General features: G+C 44.4%; 1 protein-coding gene across 1 annotated transcript in view; it reads right to left on the reverse strand.

Annotated features, from left to right (window-relative positions):
- The window catches only part of MEI1 (meiotic double-stranded break formation protein 1), a 90,427-nt gene that overhangs the window by 66,231 nt on the left and 4,157 nt on the right, over nt 1–20,039 (reverse strand). The window contains exons 3-11 of the mRNA XM_053584833.1: nt 19,101–19,151; nt 14,345–14,418; nt 12,672–12,777; nt 11,691–11,894; nt 10,001–10,131; nt 4,985–5,099; nt 2,442–2,558; nt 1,097–1,196; nt 840–974 (exon numbers count right to left, since the gene is read on the reverse strand). Of these exons, the coding sequence (XP_053440808.1) occupies nt 840–974; nt 1,097–1,196; nt 2,442–2,558; nt 4,985–5,099; nt 10,001–10,131; nt 11,691–11,894; nt 12,672–12,777; nt 14,345–14,418; nt 19,101–19,151 (1,033 nt within the window). The remainder of the gene's footprint in view (nt 1–839; nt 975–1,096; nt 1,197–2,441; nt 2,559–4,984; nt 5,100–10,000; nt 10,132–11,690; nt 11,895–12,671; nt 12,778–14,344; nt 14,419–19,100; nt 19,152–20,039) is intronic.

Consider the following 20,039-nt stretch of genomic DNA (forward strand, 5'->3'; position numbering starts at 1 on the left):
AAAAACTACAGGGACTTGGGGGTGGGGCAGAGATGAGGAAAGTATTTTCTCTAGTCCCTACAAAAAGAAAAAATAAATAAAATAAAAATTATACAAATTTTAAATATAGTATAACAACTATTTACATAACATTTACATTGTCTGGTTATCTCTTGGTATCCTGAACTGGTTCCAGGACACCCATAGTACTAAAATCCATGGATGCTCCATATAAAATGGCATAGTATTTGCCTATAATCTATATATATCCTGCAGTATGCTTTAAATCATCTCTTGATTACTTACAATACAACATAAATGCTATGCAAATAATTGCTATAATATATTGTCTATGGAATAATGACAAGAAAAAAAGTCTGTACATTTTCAGTACAGATGCAACCATTAATTTTTTTTTTAATATTTCAATCCATGGGCTCAGCGCCTGTGCCTAAGCAGCTCAAGCCTGAGCTGGTGGGTTCGAATCCAGCCCAGGCCCACCGAACAATAATAATGGCTGCAACCAAAAAATAGCTGGGTGTTTTGGCAGGCGCCTGTAGTCCCAGCTACTTGAGAGGTGGAGGCAGGAGAATTGCTTAAGCCCAGGAGTTGGAGGTTGCTGTGATGCCACAGCCCTCTACCCAGGGCAACAGCTTGAGGTTCTGTCTCAAAAAAAAAAAAAAAAAATTCAATCCATGGTTGGTTGAATCCAAGGATATGAAACCCACAGATACAGAGGGCCAACTACATTAAGTATTATAAGTAATCTACAGATATAATTATTAGCTACCCTGGCCTGAATAGGCCCTCCTATTAAGTATATGCAGGGGTGGAAAGTAAAACCTGCCTTGATCTCTCACCTCAGAAAAGCAGAAATGGCCTTCACTGCCTCAGAGGCCACCTCTAACACAGGGCTGCTAACTGCTTCTTGGAGGGCACGGCTAGCATCTCTGCACATGGCTGAGTTTGTGAACAGCTTGATCTCCTCCGGCTGCCTGAGAAATGGTGATGAAAAATGAATGAGTGAACTCGTCTCACTGATCCCACCAAGAATTAGACCTCACTTTTCCTCCTCCAGTCTGGCCTCTACAGGCTGATGTTCTACCACTCTGCTCACCGGGTCAGGATCTCAGCAAAGAGCAGCAGGCCCTGCTTGTGCAGCTCTGTGTTGTTCATCTTTAGGGTCCCCTGTAGGCTCCTCACCACTGCCTCGATCCCTATCTCAGGATGACAAAGACCAGGCATCAGTGCTCTGTAGTTCCTCCACTGCCCTCCAGGAAAGGTGACAGGCTCTACATAGCACATATTGGCTGGTGGCCCCTTATGGAGGGACCCTGACAAGGTTGAGCTAATGGGCCTGAACTATGTGATCTTTGGTAGCTACAGGCTCTTATTTGATTCATCTGTTTCCCCAACACCCAGCACATGCCATTGCACAGGCACTGGCACTCAAGGCATTTAGTAAATGCCTAGTGACCAAGCCATACCTTCTCCACTTGGCACATTCCTATTCCTCCTTGAGGAATCAGGTAGAAACTATACTTCTCCAAGAAGCCTTCCCTGATCCACTCAGGCAGAGCTGAGAACCTCCCCTGAGTTCCCACAGCTCCCAGGATTCCCTCTACAGTGGTTCTCAACCTTCCTAATGCTGCAACCCTTTAATACAGTTCCTCATGTTGTGGTGACCCCCATCCATAAAATTATTTTCGTTGTTACTTCATAACTGTAATTTTGCTACTGTTATGAATCATAATGTAAATGTCTGATATGCAGGATGGTCTTAGGCAACCGCTATGAAAGGGTTGTTCAACCCCCAAAGGGGTCGTGACCCACAGGTTAAGAACCACTGCTCTAGCAGGACTCAAATCAGCTCATATTGGAGCTGCCTGTTTACATCTTTTTGCCTTTCCTGAGGGCAAAGATTATGTTATCTGCTATCTCTAAATCTCCAGGTCCTAGCCAAGTGCCTGGCATAGACTAAGAACACAGAATACAAAATGAATGATGGAACGTGCCTACTCTAAAAATCCAGATGTGATATAAAAAGTCCCAGACAAGGGAAGGCCAGTATCAAGAAACGATGAAAGGATAAAAATCAGCAAAAGTTAGGGATTACCTAGATAGGCAGATCTCTGGGGCACAGGAAAAGTCTTAATCCAAGGCTCAATGACATTATTTAGAGTTGTTAACATGCAACAGGAATTCATTTAGTGGCTAATAGAATGTCCTTCCCTTGCTGAAGAGTCTAAACATATACACTGCTGCTAATCAATAAATAGCAACACCACTGGGATATCAATGCTTCTATATGGAATCAGGTATGAGTTAGGGCTGATAGAAATGCACAAACCCCAGCACTCCCCTCCAAGGTAGAGGCCAGCCCCCCCATCACTGCTGCTGCTACCCAACTTCAAACTACTGTCCACTCAACCCAGAAATAGCAAAGGTCCCCCACTACCAACCGTATACTGTATGGCACTTAGAAAAAAAGAGTGGCTCTTCTGCTAGGAGTATTAAGCAGTTGTAGCTGGACCAGATGAGTACTTCACTAGAAGAAGAAAGATGCTCAAAGAGGAACTCTGGCAGGGGAAAGGATAAGAAAACAATAAGTGACAGCCATGTGATCATGAGCCCAGCTTAACTAAGGCTAGAGGATCTCATTCCTGTCACTTCATCTGTTCACATACCCTCTCCATGAGACATGATCATCAATTCACAGATAAACCAGAAAGTGCCCTCAAGATATGGTTTAATCAGGACGTTGCCTGTGGCTCAGTGGGTAGGGTGCCGACCCCATATACCGAGGGTGGTGGGTTTGAACCCGGCCCCAGCCAAACTGCAACAACAACGACAAAAAAAAATAGCTGAGCGTTGTGGCGGACGCCTGTAGTCCCAGCTACTCAGGCAGCTGAGACAAGAGAATCGCTTAAGCCTAGGAGCTGGAGATTGCTGTGAGCTGTGACACCGTGGCACTCTACCAAGGGCAATCAAGTGAGACTGTCTCTTAAAAAAAAAAGAAAGAAAGAAAAACAAGACATGGTTTAATCTTCTTTTTAACAGATGAGGAAATGAAGGCCCAAGGAAGAGGTACTGCTGTTAATGGCAAATGTGGTACTGGAACTTAGGTGTATTCTCAGGGTAGGGCTGGAGTGCAGTGTAATTTGCTGCATCCTCAAACTCCCAGGCTCAAGTAATCCTCCTGCCTCAGCCTCCCAAAGTGCTAAGATTACAGGCACAAGCCCCCATGTCCAGTAAGGCTTGATTTTTTTTTTTTTTTTTTTTTTGGCCGGGGCCGGGTTTGAACCCGCCACCTCCGGCATATGGGACCGGCGCCCTACTCACTGAGCCACAGGCGCCGCCCCAGTAAGGCTTGATTTTATATCCCATCTCTGCCAATGACTGGGCTTGACAATTTAAACTATTTATTTCTCTTCTCTGAGCCTTAATTTCCTTATTTATAAAATAGTGATGGTGAGGTCCTAACTGTAGTAACATTTGTAGTACACCTCAGGTCATCTCTCCCAGCTCATAACAGGCCCTTAAGAAACATTAGTTTCTAAGCCCAGGGGTGGCTCACACCTATAATACTAGTACCCATGGAGGCTGAGGTGGATTGCTTGAGCTCAGAAGATCAAGACCAACCTGAGCAAGAGCAAGACCCTGTCTCTAAAAATAGCCATGAGTTGTGGGGGCATCTGTAGTCCCAGCTACTCAGGAGGCTGAGGCAAGAGAATTGTTGGAGCCTAGGAGTTGCAGGTTGCGGTGACCTATGATGCCACATACTCCACTTAGGGGAAGAAAATAAACTCTGTCTCAAACTCAAATTGAGGTTTGCGTACCTGGTCCACAAGTCTTTCCATCACCTTATACTAGGTTTTTATTCCTAAATGGTCAAATAAATGACAAAAAATCAGTAACAAATTGCTCAAGGTCATACAAGAAATCTATACAGGCTCAGTGCCTGTAGCTCTGCGGCTAGGGTGCCAGATACATACACTGGAGCTGGCAGGTTTGAATCCAGCCTGGGCCTGCCAAACAACTACAACAACAACAACAAAAATAGCTAGGCGTTGGGGCGGGCACCTGTAGTCCCCAGCTACTTGGGAGGCTGAGGCAAGAGAATCGCTTGAACCCAAGAGTTGGAGGTTGCTATGAACTGTGAAGCCATGGCACTCTACTAAGGGCAACATAATAAGACTCTGTCTCAAAAAAAAAAGAAGGCTTGGCACCTGTGGCTCAAGCGGCTAAGGTGCCAGCTACATACAGCTAAGCTGGCAAGTTGGAGGTTGCTGTGAGCTGTGATGCCATGGACTCTACTCAGGGCTTGAGGCTCTGTCCCCCAAAAAAAAGAAAGGGAAGGAAGAAAGGAAGGAAGGGAGGGATGAAGGAAGGAAAGAAGAAAGATCTGTAGAAAAAGGACTCAGATTTTACAAGGCTCACTTCCTAGAGTCTATCTTGAACAACCAAACCTGTCGCCACCCCATCCTTTTTCTTTTTTGCAGTTTCGGCCGGGGCCTGGCTTGAACCCACCACCCCCGGTATATGGGGCCAGGACCCTACTCCTTGAGCCACAGGCGCCGTCCAACCACCCCATCCTTCTAATATTCATTATCTTTTTTTTTTTTTTTTTTTGAGACAGAGTCTCTCACTTCATCACCTGGAGTAGAATACTGTGGCGTCACAGCTTGCAGCAACCTCAAATTTTGGGGCTCAAGTGATTCTCTTGTCTCAGCCTCCCAATTAGCGGGGACTACAGGTGCCCCCACAATGTCCAGCTATTTTTAGAGATAAGGTCTCACTATGGCTCGGGCTGGTCTCAAACCCTTGAACTCAGGCAATCTGCTCGCTTTGGCCTCCCAAGTACTAGGATTACAGGCTTGAATCACCATGTCTGGCCCACTAGTATCCATTATCAAAGGTCGTCTGACAGGACTGCTGCCATTGCTGTTACCCTCAGGTCAGAATTCTGGGGTCCACAGAAGACAAAGTTAGAAGGGCTCCCTACCTGGGATGTCAGCATGGATGAAGGCCGAGGCATGCTTCACTGGGGAGTGGACAAGCACTGCAGTTATACAGTGGGCACTGGCCACCTGCAGGGTCTCGTCTCTAGAGAGGAGAAGCTGGAGAAACAGCAAAAGTACACCAGTCACACCACTGGCAGGACCAGAGGAACTGGCCTGAATGCCTCTCTGATCCCTCCTGCATTGCAAGGCACCAATCACAAGGATGGTGCTCAGGGAGAGCAATTATGGATTACAGAAGTCTCTGCAAACAGCAGAGAAATATAATGAAAGAACACAATGTAAAATCCACCAAAGAGCACTAAAACTGTCACCAAAAAGAGCTTAGGTCTTCACTGACAAAAAGTACTTTCACAGCCCTCATTTAGTTTTTATTGTTGTTATTATTATTTGTTTTAAGAGACAGTTTCTCATCTGTCACCAGGCAGGGGCTGGAGTGCAGTGACACAATCATAGCTCACTGCAGCCTTGAGCTCCTAGACTCAAGTGATCCTCCTGCCTCACCCTGCCAAGTAGCTGGGACAACAAGCATGTGCCACCACACCTGACTAATTTTTCTTATTTTTTATAGACACGGGATCTCATGACGTTGCTGAGGCTGGTCTCATTCAGTTTTGATGTTTGCAACAATCCTGTGACATAACAAGAAAAGGTTCCACTATGATCCTCACTTAAGTGTACAGAAATGAGTTAACATAGCTAGCAGGCCTGAGGCTATTATCCTTAGAAAGCCCTGTCTGCATGGCTTGCTCTTGGCTGGATTTGGGAACTTGGATTTCAGTAGTTTATATCATTCCCAGAACTGTTGACAGAGTGTCACACTGTGACCAAACTATTTGTACAAACAATCAACAGTTGACCCTTTAACAATACAGGCTTGAGGGAGGCGCCTGTGTGGCTCAAAGGAGTAGGGTGCCGACCCCATATGCCGGAGGTGGCGGGTTCAAGGCCAGCCCCGGCCAAACACTGCAAAAAAATAAAATAATAAAATTAAAAAAAAAAAAAACAATACAGGCTTGAACTGTGAGGGTCCACTTAACATGCAGCTTTTTTTCAACTAGACACCAATTGAAAATGCAGTATTTGCCAGATTCAAAAGCAGTGGTTATGGAGGACCAACTTTTCTTACACTGAGTTTCCAAAGGGAGGGAGGGAGGAGGAAGGAAGGAAGGAAGAGAAAAAGTACTACCAATTAAATTATGATGCCCTGGGCGGCGCCTGTGGCTCAAGGAGTAGGGCGCCGGTCCCATATGCCGGAGGTGGCGGGTTCAAACCTAGCCCTGGCCAAAAACCAAAAAAAATAAAAATAAAAATAAATTATGATGCCCTATTGATGATAAAATGTCTCCCAATTTCAGAGGTGTTAAAATGGGAAAAAATGTATCTTAGAATCAGAGGATTATGATATTTATCCATTAAAGAAAACAAAAATTCTTTGTTTAAAATGCATATCTCTGGCTAGACACAGTGGTTCACACTTGTAGTCCTAGCATTCTGGTAGTCTGAGGTAGGTGCATCACTTGAGCTCAGGAGTTTGAGACCAGCCTGAGCAAAGTGAGACCTTGTCTCAGCTAAAAATAGAAAAGCTAGCTGGGCATTGTGGCAGACACCTGTGGTCCCAGCTACTTGGGAGTAGGACTGCTTGAGCCCAAGAGTGTGAGATTGCTGTGAGTTAGGCTGACACAATGGCACTCTAGCCTGGGCAACAGAGTAAGATTCTGTCTCAAAAAAAAGAATAATAATAATGATAAAATGCATATACCTTATCATGAAAAAAACATTCTAACTCTATTTTCTATCATAAACAAAATTAATTGTCTTTTAAAAATCCTAATTACAGGCCAGGCGCGGTGGCTCACACATGTAATCCTAGCACTCTGGGAGGCTGAAGTGGGTGGATCACTTGCACTGAGGAGTTTGAGACCAGCCTGAGCAAAAGTTAGACCCATCTCTACTAAAAGTAGGAAAAAAACTAGCTGAACATTATGATGCATGCCTTCCTCAGTCTCAGCTACTTGGAAGACGGAGGCGAGAAAATGGCTTAAACCCAAGAATCTGAGAGTGCTGTGATGCCATGGCACTCTACCAAGGGTGACAGAGTAAGACTCTGTCTCCAAAAAATATAACTTAAAAAAATAAAAATCTGCTGGCCGTAGAGGCTCACACCTGTAATCCCAGCACTTGGGAGGCCAAGGCAGGTAGATTGCCTAAGCTCACGGGTTTGAGACCAGCATGAGCTAGAGTGAGACCCCCCTCTCTAAAAATAACCAGGCATTGTGGCTGATGCCTGTAGTCCCAGCTACTTGGGAGGCTGAGGCAAGAGAATCACTTATGCCCAGGAATTTGAGGTTGGGTTGCTGTGAGCTATGACACCATAGCACCCTACCAAGGGTGACAAAGTGACACTCTGTCTCAAAAAAAAATATATTGGGTGGCGCCTGTGGCTCAGTGGGTAGGGCATTAGCCCCATATACCAAGGGTGGCAGGTTCAAACCTGGCCCCGGCCAAACTGCAACAAAAAAATAGCAGTTGTTGTGGTGGGCGCCTGTAGTCCCAGCCACTCAGGAGGCTGAGGCAAGAGAATTGCCTAAGCCCAGGAGTTGGAGGTTACTGTGAGCTGTGTGATGCCTCGGCACTCTACCAAGGACAATAAAGTAAGACTCTGTCTCTACAAAAAAAAAAAGAAAAGAAAAATCCTAATTACGTACCATGACCTACCAGGCACTGCATGACTTGCCCCTGTTTAATCTCTAGCCTTACCTTGGGCCACTTTCCCTCACCTCCCAGCCTCCATCCCATGTCACTGGCCTCTATCTGTTTTCAGAACACATCAAGACTTTCCCTTCCTCCAGCCTTTATCTACTATTCCTTCTGCCTGAAATGATTTTCTGCCCACATCTTCATATCATTTCATACTAATTCTTCAAGTGTCAGCTCACCTGTCAGCCCTTCAGAAATGCCCTGCCTAACCAGCCAACCTGTAAGTGGATTTACCTGCTAATACACGTATCTTATCTCTTCTTTATTTCCTTCATAGCACTTAACCATGATTTGTAATCACTTTCTTATTTGTTTACTTATTATCTGCCTTCCACTAGACTATAAGCCGTGTAAGGGCAAGAAATGCATCTGTTTACATGCAATGATATTCCCAGTGCCTAACACATTACACTGTGCTCAGTGGGCCTTTGAGCAAACAAACGAATCAACACTGCAAAAGTAGGAACACAACATTTTCCCAGGGCCCTGAATTTTGGGAGAATAGATTGATAAACAGCCAAAGGCACAAAGAATAGCATTAGACTCTGGCAATTTCAAAAATGCCTAAATGGAGGACACATACAAATCTTATCTTTATTTAAAATATTTATATTTCATTCATCATTAATTTTTACATTAATTTTGATTTTTAAAAAATATTATTTGGCTCGGCGCCTGCGGCTCAAGCGGCTAAGACACCAGTCACATACACCTGAGCTGGCGGGTTCGAATCCAGCCCAGGGCCTGCCAAACAACAATGATGGCTGCAACCAAAAAACAGCCAGGCGTTGTGGCAGGCACCTGTAGTCCCAGCTACTTGGGAGGCGGAGGCAGGAGACTCGCTTAAGTCCAGGAGTTGGAGGTTGTGTGAGCTGTGATGCCACAGCACTCTACTCAGGGCAACAGCTTGAGGCAGCTTGAGGCTGTGTCTCAAAAAAAAAAAAAATAAATAAATAAATAAATAATATATATATATATATATATATATATATTATTTATCTTAATTGCTATGTTTTTTTTAGCACCCCCTTAAATTTTGCACCCAATGCAAGTGCCTCACTTGCCTTCCCTAGTTCCAGTCCTGCTGGTTGCTACAATAAAATAAAACCCTGACCAGCCAAAATTGCCAATAGAAGAGTCTCCACATATGAATGGAAACTGGGACTCCTAAACCAAGATTCCTGTCTTTACAAAGTTCTCTCACTCTAGGAAAGTGCTCTTTAACCTCTGCCACTGTTATCCAGGCTGCCTTGGTGTCCTGTGAGGCCACAAAACCCTTTTTTATAAGTCCTTGTGCTCCTGCTGGGCCCAGGATCAAGTGTTGTAACCATATGCTAACATGGACTCCAGGATGGCAGCAGAGAAACAAACACAGAAAGTGACCTGACATGAGATTTTCTGGTTCATAGACATGGGCCTTGCTCCCTAGAGGTCACCGGCCTTGTATGGACCATTCTAGAGGCAGCCCAGAGAAACAAGGAGGAACAGTTTGCTCTGGCTTTTGACTTATCCCCAACTGTTCCCTTCTCACTTCCGACCAGAGCTCCTCATCCTTCCTGCAGGAGCCCCTCAGTCTGGTCAATCAACCCCTGCTACTGTGTGAGCATGTGCAGCTCTGCCAGACCCTGTGCTGAGCACTGGAGAAAAGAAGCCAGACCCAGCTCCTGCCCTGAAGAAGGTCTCAGTCAGTCAACCACAACATAATGGGTAAGCACTGGGACAGAGGGGTACTTTCTGTCTAAGGAGCTGGGGTGGCAGTGGAGCCCTACAGGTTTGAAGGCTGTCAGACCAACAAACAGAAGGGAAATGCCCTACAGGTAGAGGGGAAGAGCATCAGTCAAAGACAGGATGATTCAACATGTGCAGGGCCAGGTAGAAGGTATAAATGGCTGGAGCACTGGGTTGTAAGGGTAGAAGACACAGGAAAGTGAGGCTGAAGGGATGAGCGAGGTCCAGATAAAGAAGGTTTTCAGTACCAAGTTGAGAAACTTATCCCTAAATTAACGAGGTTGCTTTGTTATCAGTTGCTATAAGTATTCTCTATTTTCGGACAGCCCAGTTGTGAAATATGCTGTTTTAGCCAGTAAGAAAACTCTTTTGAAAAGAAAAAAAGAAGAAGAAAGGAAAACACTTTTGGAAATACTAGATAGAAGGAGAAGTAGATGAAGACAAAGCCCAGGAAGCATCTGAGTTCCTTGTTATTGAACATTGAGATCATGAATCACGAGACAACTAATGACCTTTTTGAGTACCAAAGGCAATGAGGTCTCTCCTGGTGATCCTGCAATACTCTCAGCACTTTCAGCCAGTGCAGACTTGTTCATGATCATGGACACAAAGAGATCATACTTTAGCAGCTGCCTCAGCAAACCTAGGAAACAAAAAGATTGGGAAGTAAGGAGAGAGGAACACAGGCACCAGGGCACTCCCAAGACACCTCCTCATGTCTCCATAAATATGAAGAATGGTTAAAATCCTTAAGTACCAATTTTCTTTCTACAACCAAGCTCTCTTCTACAAGGATCTAGTGAGAACCTACTAAGTGCCAGGCCTAATAGGAATAATGTCAATTTTACCACATCATCCATCACCTGGTACAACACCTGACATATAGCAGGAGTTTAATAAATATGTGTAACAGAATGTAAGACCCATAGCACTTGGAGAGTCCAAAGGGTGTGACCACGCACCTGGCTGGAGAACAGAGGGAGAAGAAAAGGCGCCAGAGAAAAAATGGCATTTAAAACAGGAATTCCTGATACCATCAGCTGAAATGTCCCTCTCCTATGCCCAGGCCAGCTCTGGGACTTCCAAAGCCTCACCATATGACCCTTACTCACCCTCCTTATCTCTAGTATGTTCTAACTCCAATATCACCCTGTCCCTTACGTATTTATGTAAGCAAACAGTAGGAGAAGAGCCTAAAAGAGTGTACTAGGGCTTCTAAAGAGCCTCAAGCACAGAAACCCAGTACTGTGGTTTGACTGTGTCTCCCAAAGTTCATGTGTTGGAAACTTGGTCCCTGATATAGCAGTGGTGGGATGGAGGCCTATGGGAAGTGTTTAGATCACGGGTTTGGACACTCATGAATGAATTAATGCTGTTATCATTGGAGTGGGTTTGTTATCATGGGAGTGGGTTACTCATAAAAGGACAAGTTTGGTTCCCTCTTACTCTTTTCTCTTGTACTTTCTTTGCCCATGGGATGACACAGCAAGAAGGCTTTTGCAAGATGCCGGCCCCTTGATCTTGGATATCCAACCCTCCAGAACTATGAACCAAAAAGCTTCTATTCATTATAAATTACCTAGTTTGTGGTATTCTGTCACAGCAACACAAAATGTATAAGACAACTAGACTTTACCTTGGAGGCCAGAGGGAACTACAGAAGACTTTCTGACTAGAAAAGTAAGAGGATGCTAAGCTCTACAGGGTGAAGATTAACTTGGTAAGACATAGGACACACCAGGACAGGCCACAAAGACTGGAGGTATGAGGCCAGGCACAGTGCCTCACACCTGTCCTAGCCCTCTGAGAGACTGAGGTGGGAGGATTGCTTGAGCTCAAGAGTTTGAGGCCAGCCAGAGCAGTTTGAGGTTGCTGTGAACTATGCTAATGCCATGGCACTCTAGCCTGGATGACAGAGCAAAGCTCTGTCTCAAAAAAAAGACTGGAGACATAAAAACTGCTGTCCCACTTTCCTTTCTCTTTTCTTTCCAAGGTAGCACTTGAAAGATACCAACTCTCTGAAGATGCCACACCAACTCTAGACATCTTTCACATAGTCTGTCCATCTTATCTACGGAACACGTGGCTTCTACTCTTTGCAAGCCAGCAAATTTCCCCACTACTAAAGAGGCTGCTATATCAGGTCCTTTAGAAAACCCCCAAAAGCTTACTCTTCTTTTTCTCTCCAGCCCCATGTCTTACCCAAGCAGTTGAACTGTAGCTCCTTTGTCTGGGCACCATCCAAGGTAGAAAGGAAGAGGGGACAAAGCTTTTCCCGGAAATGTCCTGAAAGTATCTCAGCTGCCATTGGTGAAGAGTATAGCTTCCCATAAAGGTAACAGACAGAAGCTTGCACACTCTCACTGGGGTATACTAAGCCTCTCAACAGATGTTCCATCAGGTTGCCTGTCCAGAAAATAAGCAAGGAGGCAGAGGAAATCTCACAATGTGAATTGCTATATGAAATTCCAAACTATTATCCCTAATGGGGTAATAATGGTAATTCTCTGTAATCCCCTACCATAAATGCTTTCTTGATATTTAACCAAAAGAGAAAGCCAAAGCTTAGAGAAGTTAAGTGATTTACCCTTGGATAAATCCACTGTGAGATATCTATCGCATTTCACTGATAGAAAAAAGTGCTTCTGGTTGGCGCCTGTGGCTCAGTGAGTAGGGCACCGGCCCCATATACCGAGGGTGGTGGGTTCGAACCCAGCCCCAGCCAAACTGCATCAAAAAATAGCCAGGCATTGTGGCAAGTACCTGTGGTCCCAGCTAACTCAGGAGGCTGAGGCAAGAGAATGGCCTAAACCCAAGAGATGGAGGTTGCTGTGAGCTGTGATGTCACAGCACTCTACTGAGGGTGACAAAGTGAGACTATGTCTCTAAAAAAAAAAAGAAAAAAGTGTTTCTAAATTCCAAAATTAATTCCTCCTTCCACCCGAAAGGCAGGTTCATAATATATACTTAATTAATTTGTTTTAAAGAATGAACAGAAATAGCCATAACTAGAGTCAAGAAATTAACCTTTCTCAAATTAACCTATGTAGAACACATTTTGCAGATAGGGAAAGTGAAGGCTAGAAAAAGAAAGACATACTCCCCAGTGAATGAGCCACCCAGAAGGCAGTGTGATCAAGGCAGGTAAAAGGGTAGTGGCAACTCTTCCCACAGGTCACTCACCATGCTCCATCACAAGCTCGTCTGCCAAAGCAGGGATGGCATCCACCAACTTGCCAAGAAGGGTCAGGGTGGCCAAGCTGCCTCGCATAGAGGGCATGTTACACAGCTACAGAAAGTGAACATGTTCCACTCCATCAACTGGGATCAGGACAGACCTCACCAAAATTGATCTTGCCCTGCCCACACCAACCTGTGTTGTGCATGTTTCTCATCACAATAAGCAGTTAGCTCCTTTAGTGAAATGTCAGGCTTCCCTATTTGACTAGGAACTCCCTGGAGAAAGGAACTTAGTCAAATTCCTTTCAGAGTCCTCAGCTCCTAGCTCACTACATGTTTGTTAAACTGAATTAAAATTAGCATATTTTTCCTCCTATAGAACCAGAAACTAGAAGCTGAAAGGTGAGGATGTCATGAAGACAGAATACTGACTGGGTGAAAAAAATATATTATTGTTAGCTGGGCGCAGTGGCTCACACCTGTAATCCTAGCACTCTGGAGGCCAAGGCGGGTGGATTGTCTGAGCTCACGGGTTTGAGACCAGCCTCAGGCAGGGTAAGACCTCGTCTCTAAAAATAGCCAGGCTGGCCTGTACACCCAGCTACTTGAGAGGTTGAGGCAAGAGAATCACTTGAGCCCAAGAGTTTGAGGTTGCTGTGAGCTATGACACGAGGGCACTCTACTAAGGACGACAGAGTAAGACTTTGAGACTCTGTCTCAAAAAATAAATATACATATATATAATCATCATCATTATTACATCTGTGTGGCAGGCACTATGCTTGATGCTTTACAAAGAGAGGTCAATAACATATATTTCACTTTTTCTACTGACCAGTTATACCACTTTGGGCAGGATTCTTAACTCCTCCGGTGGGAAATAATAATTGTACCAGTCTCATGGTGTTATTGGCAGGACTGAGTGAGATATTGCATTTGAAGAACCTAACACAGTACCTAGCATATATAAAGTGCTCAACAAATGATAAATGGCATCATCATAATAACATTAATATATATAATTATAAATTCAATGATATATTAATTACATGCAAAACAATGGTATGATAATTTAACATAATTTATAATTAAACATTGTTTTTCATGGTGTTAAGATAAACATTTATCTTCCTTTTCCAAAACATGTAAATAAAAAGTGATCCTGATATTATTCCTCAATCTTAAATACAATACAGAAGCTGCTGTTTGATATTCTTATACATTAAAGACAGGAGGTTAAACTTATCCACTCAATGTTTACCTCAGATGCTGAAAAGCAAATGCCTTCAGTACAAAGTAATATATACAATTCAAAATTAAACAAAATCACCAAGTGAGACATAGTAAACATATTTCCTTATTAGACTCATCAGGGAAAACTGTATTATGTTTAGAAAGTCACAGAGAATGGGTCATGGGTGATTATATCAGGAAGATGGGACTTGAGCACATAGACACAGCATTTGGAGGTTGAAAGGGGAAGGAAGCTGCAAAGAACACTGGAGCAGGATCAATAGACTCAGGCCCTAGCTCTGGTTCTGCCACCAACTCAGTGACCTCAGGCAAGTTCCTTTTCCTCTATGCATTTTGATCTCCCTGTCTATTAAGAGTTGTTTGCCCAGCTCTGACTTCTGAGGATTCTGAGGGATCTCAAGAACCCACAGCTATTTACTGACCTCTTTGTGGCATTCATCCAGCAGGCAATGGATGGTCTGCTCCAGCTTCAGCTGTGTTGTGAGCTGGATAAGAACTGAGCAGACGAAACAGCATTACTAACCAGAAGACACCCTGACCCAAAATCTACCTTTCAGAGCCCTTCTACTCAAATCAGTGCAGGACAGTGATCTGCTTGAGTTAATTGATATTATTCTTTCTATTTCTCACATTAAACTACGTGTGCACATTCAAACCAAAGGATTTCTGGCTTTTGCATTGTTTTTTATTTATTTATTTTTTTTTTGTAGAGACAGAGTCTCACTTTATGGCCCTCGGTAGAGTGCCGTGGCCTCGCACAGCTCACAGCAACCTCCAACTCCTGGGCTTAAGCGATTCTCTTGCCTCAGCCTCCTGAGTAGCTGGGACTACAGGCGGCCGCCACAACACCCGGCTATTTTTTGGTTGCAGTTTGGCCGGGGCCGGGTTTGAACCCGCCACCCTCGGTATATGGGGCCGGCGCCCTACCGACTGAGCCACAGGCGCTGCCCGCTTTTGCATTGTTTTATATCAGTAGTTCTCAACACAGGTTGCACATTAGAGTCACCACCTAGGAAGCTATTTATTTGTTTGTTTTTCAGACAGAGCCTTACTCTCTCTGCCCTGGGTAGAGTGTTGTTAGCATCAACCTAGCTAACAGCAAACTCAAACTCTTGGGCTCAGGCGATCCCCTTGCCTCAACCTCCTGAGTAGCTGGGACTACAGGTGCCCTTCACAATGTCTAGCTAGTTATACTATTTTTAGTAAAGACAGGGGTCTCACTTTTGCTCAGGCTGGTCTGGAACTCCTGAGCTCAGGTGATCCATCCACCTCGGCCTTCCACAGTGTTGGGATTACAGGCGTAAACCACTACACCCAGCCTTAATTGCCTCTTTAAAGGTCCTATAAATGAAACTCACATTTTGAGGAACTGAGGATTAGGGCTTCAACATATAAATTCTGGTGGGTAATGGGGCACAATTCAGCACACAACGGTATCCTATCCACACAACTTTGAACTCTGCTAGTTTAAAGGTCTTAGTTCCTAAGAGAAGAATGCTTCCATAAGAGGACACACTATGATTTCATTGCATTGTAAGTTGTGATTATCATCTGGCCATTTTAAGCTCCTCATACCATTGAACCAATGCAAAGAAGGGACTATTTCACTACCTGGAGTGACTGATCCCAATACTCAGGGGAAACTAAGTTGCTACTAACAATAAGGGCAGGGAACCAGGGATTCTCTGGGGTACCTATGACTACTTTCATGCTCCATAGTAATAGCAAATGAAAAACTTCAGCAATCAAAAAAAGCAGTACCTGTGGCTCAGGCAGCTAAGGCACCAGCCACATATACCTGAGCTGGCATGTTCGAATCCAGCCTGGGCCTGCCAAACAATGACGGCCGCAACCAAAAAATAGCTGGGTGTTGTAGCAGGCGCCTGTAGTCCCAGCTACTTAGGAGGTGGAGGCAGGAGAATCGCTTGAGCCCAGGAGCTGGAGGTTGCTGTGAGCTGTGATGCCACAGTACTCAACCCAGGGTGACAGCTTGAGGCTCTGTCACAAAAAAAAAAAAAAAAAAAGCAGAACCACTAAAGATTCAGATATTTGAGGAATAAAGGTGTGTGTTGCTTCATGAGGTAAAAGCCCAGACCAGTTTGACTGAGGGCAAAGTACACATAGAATGGGTAACATTAAGATGGAAATTATAAATATTAACTACACCCTTGTGACCAGTTATGAAAATGAAGACTGTCGGCGGCGCCTGTGGCTCAGTGAGCAGGGCGCCAGCCCCATATACCGAGGGTGGTGGGTTCAAACTCAGCCCCGGCCAAACTGCAACAAAAAAATAGCCGGGGGTTGTGGCAGGCGCCTGTAGTCCCAGCTACTCGGGAGACTGAGGCAGGAGAATCGCCTAAGCCCAGGAGTTGGAGGTTGCTGTGAGCTGTGTGACGCCACGGCACTCTACCGAGGGCAATAAAGTGAAACTCTGTCTCTACAAAAAAAAAAAATAAATAAAATAAAATAAAAAAAAAGAAAAGAAAATGAAGACTGTAACAACTTTGCATGTATGTATATTTGTATATATTAACTATTTTCTTCTTCTCCCTCTTATTATTATTTGTACAAGTTTTGGTGGTGGTTACCTTAAAAATTCAGTCTTTATGTAACAGAATATTCAGATGGGACTGTGACTGAATTTGAAAATTAATTACCAAAACCCAGAAATGGACAGTATAACTGTCTTCCAGAAATAAATACAATTACTATTGGAAGTTTCAACCTCTAACTCTTGGGCTCATGCAATTCTCTTACCTCAGCCTCCCAGTCGCTGGGACCATAGGCGCCCACCACAACGCCCAGCTAACTATTGGAACTCTTCATCTCCATATATTGGAGACAGAGTGAGAATGGTTTTGTTTATATGAAGTATATGTATGAAGGAGAGTGACATCCTGTTAGGTAGAAACAAAGTTCGTTTTATTCTTCTATATTATATTATTCTTCGAAAAATGTTAATAAAGGTTTTGTTGCATGGTAAAAAGAAAATATTATTCTTCTAAATATATGAAAAAGGGTTGACAAAGGGATGGATAGTCATGACACTATTATGGGCTTTAGCTAACCCTTCTATATTTTGCTTTCAGATACTAGAGCTGGAACTCTGCAAATCACATTTCTGCTTTGCTAGCTAGGCCCCATGGCTGGAACTCTGCAAATCACATTTCTGTTTTGCTAGCTAGACCCCATGAAGCCAATAATAGTCACTAGAGGCTCAGCACCCGTAGCACAGTGGTTATGGCGCCAGCCACATGCACCAAGGCTGGCAGGTTTGAACCCAGCCCAGGCCAGCTAAACAACAAAGACAATTGCAACAAAAAAAATAGCCAGGCGTTATGGCAGGTGCCTGTAATCCCAGCTACTTGGGAGGCTGAGGCAAGAGAATTGCTTGAGCCCAAGAGTTTGAGGTTACTGTGAGCTGTGACGCCATGGCACTCTACCCAGGACAATATAGTGAGACTCTGTCTCAAAAAAAAAAAAAAAAAAGACAAGACAGCAGGGTCCCACTATGTTGCCCAGGTTGGGCTTGAACACCTGGGCTCAAATGATCGTCTCAAGTAGCAGGGGCTACAGGTCCCACCACCTCCACCACCTCATTTCCTTACCCTGACAGGGCCAGTGCCTTTCCATAACAGCAGCTGAATCTGGTTTGCAGTTTTTCCAGAACCAGCCTAATTGCATCCTTCCTCCCCCAGAGACACCAGTATCATCTAGTCCAGCAGTTCTCAACTTGTGGGTCGCGACCCACAGGAACTGTACTAAAGGGCTGCGGCATTAGGAAGGTTGAGAACCAATGATCTAGTCAATACCCCTCCTCAGAGGCCTAGGTTCCAGCCCCAGAACCCCTCTGCCAAGCTCAGAGAACTAGCAGTATCCAATTAACCCTCCCCTCCTCAGAGTTCTAAGTTTCCCATAGGGGGACCCTCTTCCAAACCTCTAATATTTAACAATTCCAAGCTCTTCCCTTTGTTTTCCCAGCCCCACGGGTAGGAGCTGCTTTCTGTAATTGCCTCCTCCATGAAAACCTTTGGTTATTCTCTTTTTGCTTCTTCAGTTATCTACTTAATAATGTTTTTTTTTTTGAGACAGAGTCTCACTTCGTTGCCCCCGGTAGAGTGCCGTGGCATCACAGCTACAGCAACCTCAGATTCTTGGGCTCAAGCGATTCTCTTGCCTCAGCCTCCCAAGAAGCTGGGATTACAGGCGCCTGCCACAATGCCTGGCTATTTTAGAGACAGGGACTTGCCCTAGCTCATGGTGGTCTCAAATTCATGAGCTCAGGCAATCCACCCACCTTGGCCCCCTAGAGTGCTGGGATTACAGGCGTGAGCCACCGAGCCCAGCCTTTATTTAATAAATTTTTTAATTTTTTTTTCTATTCAAATAACTGGTGTGGTTTCTATCTCCTGACTGAATCCTGGACTAGTACAGTTCTCATTCCCTCTGCAAGAATCCTCCCCTCTGGCTCTGTGCCTGTAGCTCAAGCAGCTAAGGTGCCAGCCACATACACCAGAGCTGGTGAGTTCAAATCCAGACCAGGCCTGCCAAACAACAATGACAACCACAACCAAAAAATAGCCAGGCATTGTGGCAGGTGCCTGTAGTCCCAGCTACTCAGGAGGCTGAGGCAAGAGAATCTCTGGAGCCCAATAGTCGGAGGTTGCTGTAAGCTACCACGCCATAACACTCTACCAAAGGTGACAAAGTGACTCTATCTCAAAGAAATAAAAAAGAATCCTCCCATCCCAGTGCTCTTGCCTTCTTTCTCTATAGGGTTTACCTTCCTTTATAGGTAAACCCATGCACTTCAACAGCTTTAACCACCACTTGTGTGCAGACAACTTTCAATGAACCAATATGAAATGTAATGAAAACATTTTTATACATGCCTTTGTAATAGTACTCAAATCTATTTACTAGTCAGTCAATCTCTTCTCCAGATTATAAATACTTAGAGGACAGGGACCATGTCTTACCTATCTATGTATTCCTATATAGTACTTAGGACAAAATAGATGCCCAAGAAAAAATTAAAAAATTAATGATTGAGAACTAATTGAATTCTGCTTATCTGTCTCTAAATGGACAATTTCACCAAGGTCCCAAATAACCAGAGTTGCAGTTACAGCTAATACTCCCAGCTTCAAATGCTAGCTACACATGGTTTCACCTTACCTTCAATACAAAGATCTGTTACACTCCCATCTTCCACACTGCATAACAATCCTTGGAGCAGAGGGAGGTAAGAAAGGGGTGATTAAGTTTTTCTTCCAAGAGAAACAGACACAAAAAAAGCACAATAGTTCTAAGACTAAGAGCAGCTTTAAGCAGTATCTCAGCAAAATTCTATCCACATCAGCAAACACCTAGACTTTCAATGACCCAACCTGGCTTTAAAAAGATAAAAATTGTTGGCTCAGTGCCTGTAGTTCAAGCGGCTAAGGTGCCAGCCACATACACCAGAGCTGGCGGATTCAAATCCAGCCTGGGCCTACCAAACAACAATGATAACTACAGCCAAAAAATAGCCAGGCATTGTAGTGGGCACCTGTGGTCCCAGCTACTTGGGAGGCTGAGGCAAGAGAATCGCTTAAGCCCAGGAGTTGGAGGTTGCTGTGAGCTGTAGTGCCATGGCACTCTAACCAGGGCAACAGCTTGAGGCTCTGTCTCAAAAAAAAAAAAACAAATTGTTGGCAGCACCTATGGCTCAGTGAGTAGGGCGCCAGCCCCATATACCAAGGGTGGTGGGTTCAAACCCAACCCAGGCCAAACTGCAACAAAAAATAGCTGGGCGTTGTGGCGGGTGCCTGTAGTCCCAGCCACTCAGGAGGCTGAGGCAAGAGAATTGCCTAAGCCCAGGAGTTGGAGGTTGCTGTGAGCTGTGTGACGCCAAGGTACTCTAACACGTGCGATAAAGTGAGACTCCATCTCTACAAAAAAAAAAAAAAAAGATAAAGATTGTCAATGTGGTATAGCAGAAAAAACATGTGGTCTGGAGGCTGTGACAGACTTGAGATATAATTCAGGCTTTATCCTTTGTTAGCTATCACCTCCCTGAGCGTTGGCCATCATCCAATCTCCCACAAAGGACTGTCTTAGTAGTTAAAAGCCTAA

This window comes from Nycticebus coucang, chromosome 3 (genome assembly GCF_027406575.1).
Source record: "Nycticebus coucang isolate mNycCou1 chromosome 3, mNycCou1.pri, whole genome shotgun sequence".
In the NCBI taxonomy this organism is placed as follows: domain Eukaryota; kingdom Metazoa; phylum Chordata; class Mammalia; order Primates; family Lorisidae; genus Nycticebus; species Nycticebus coucang.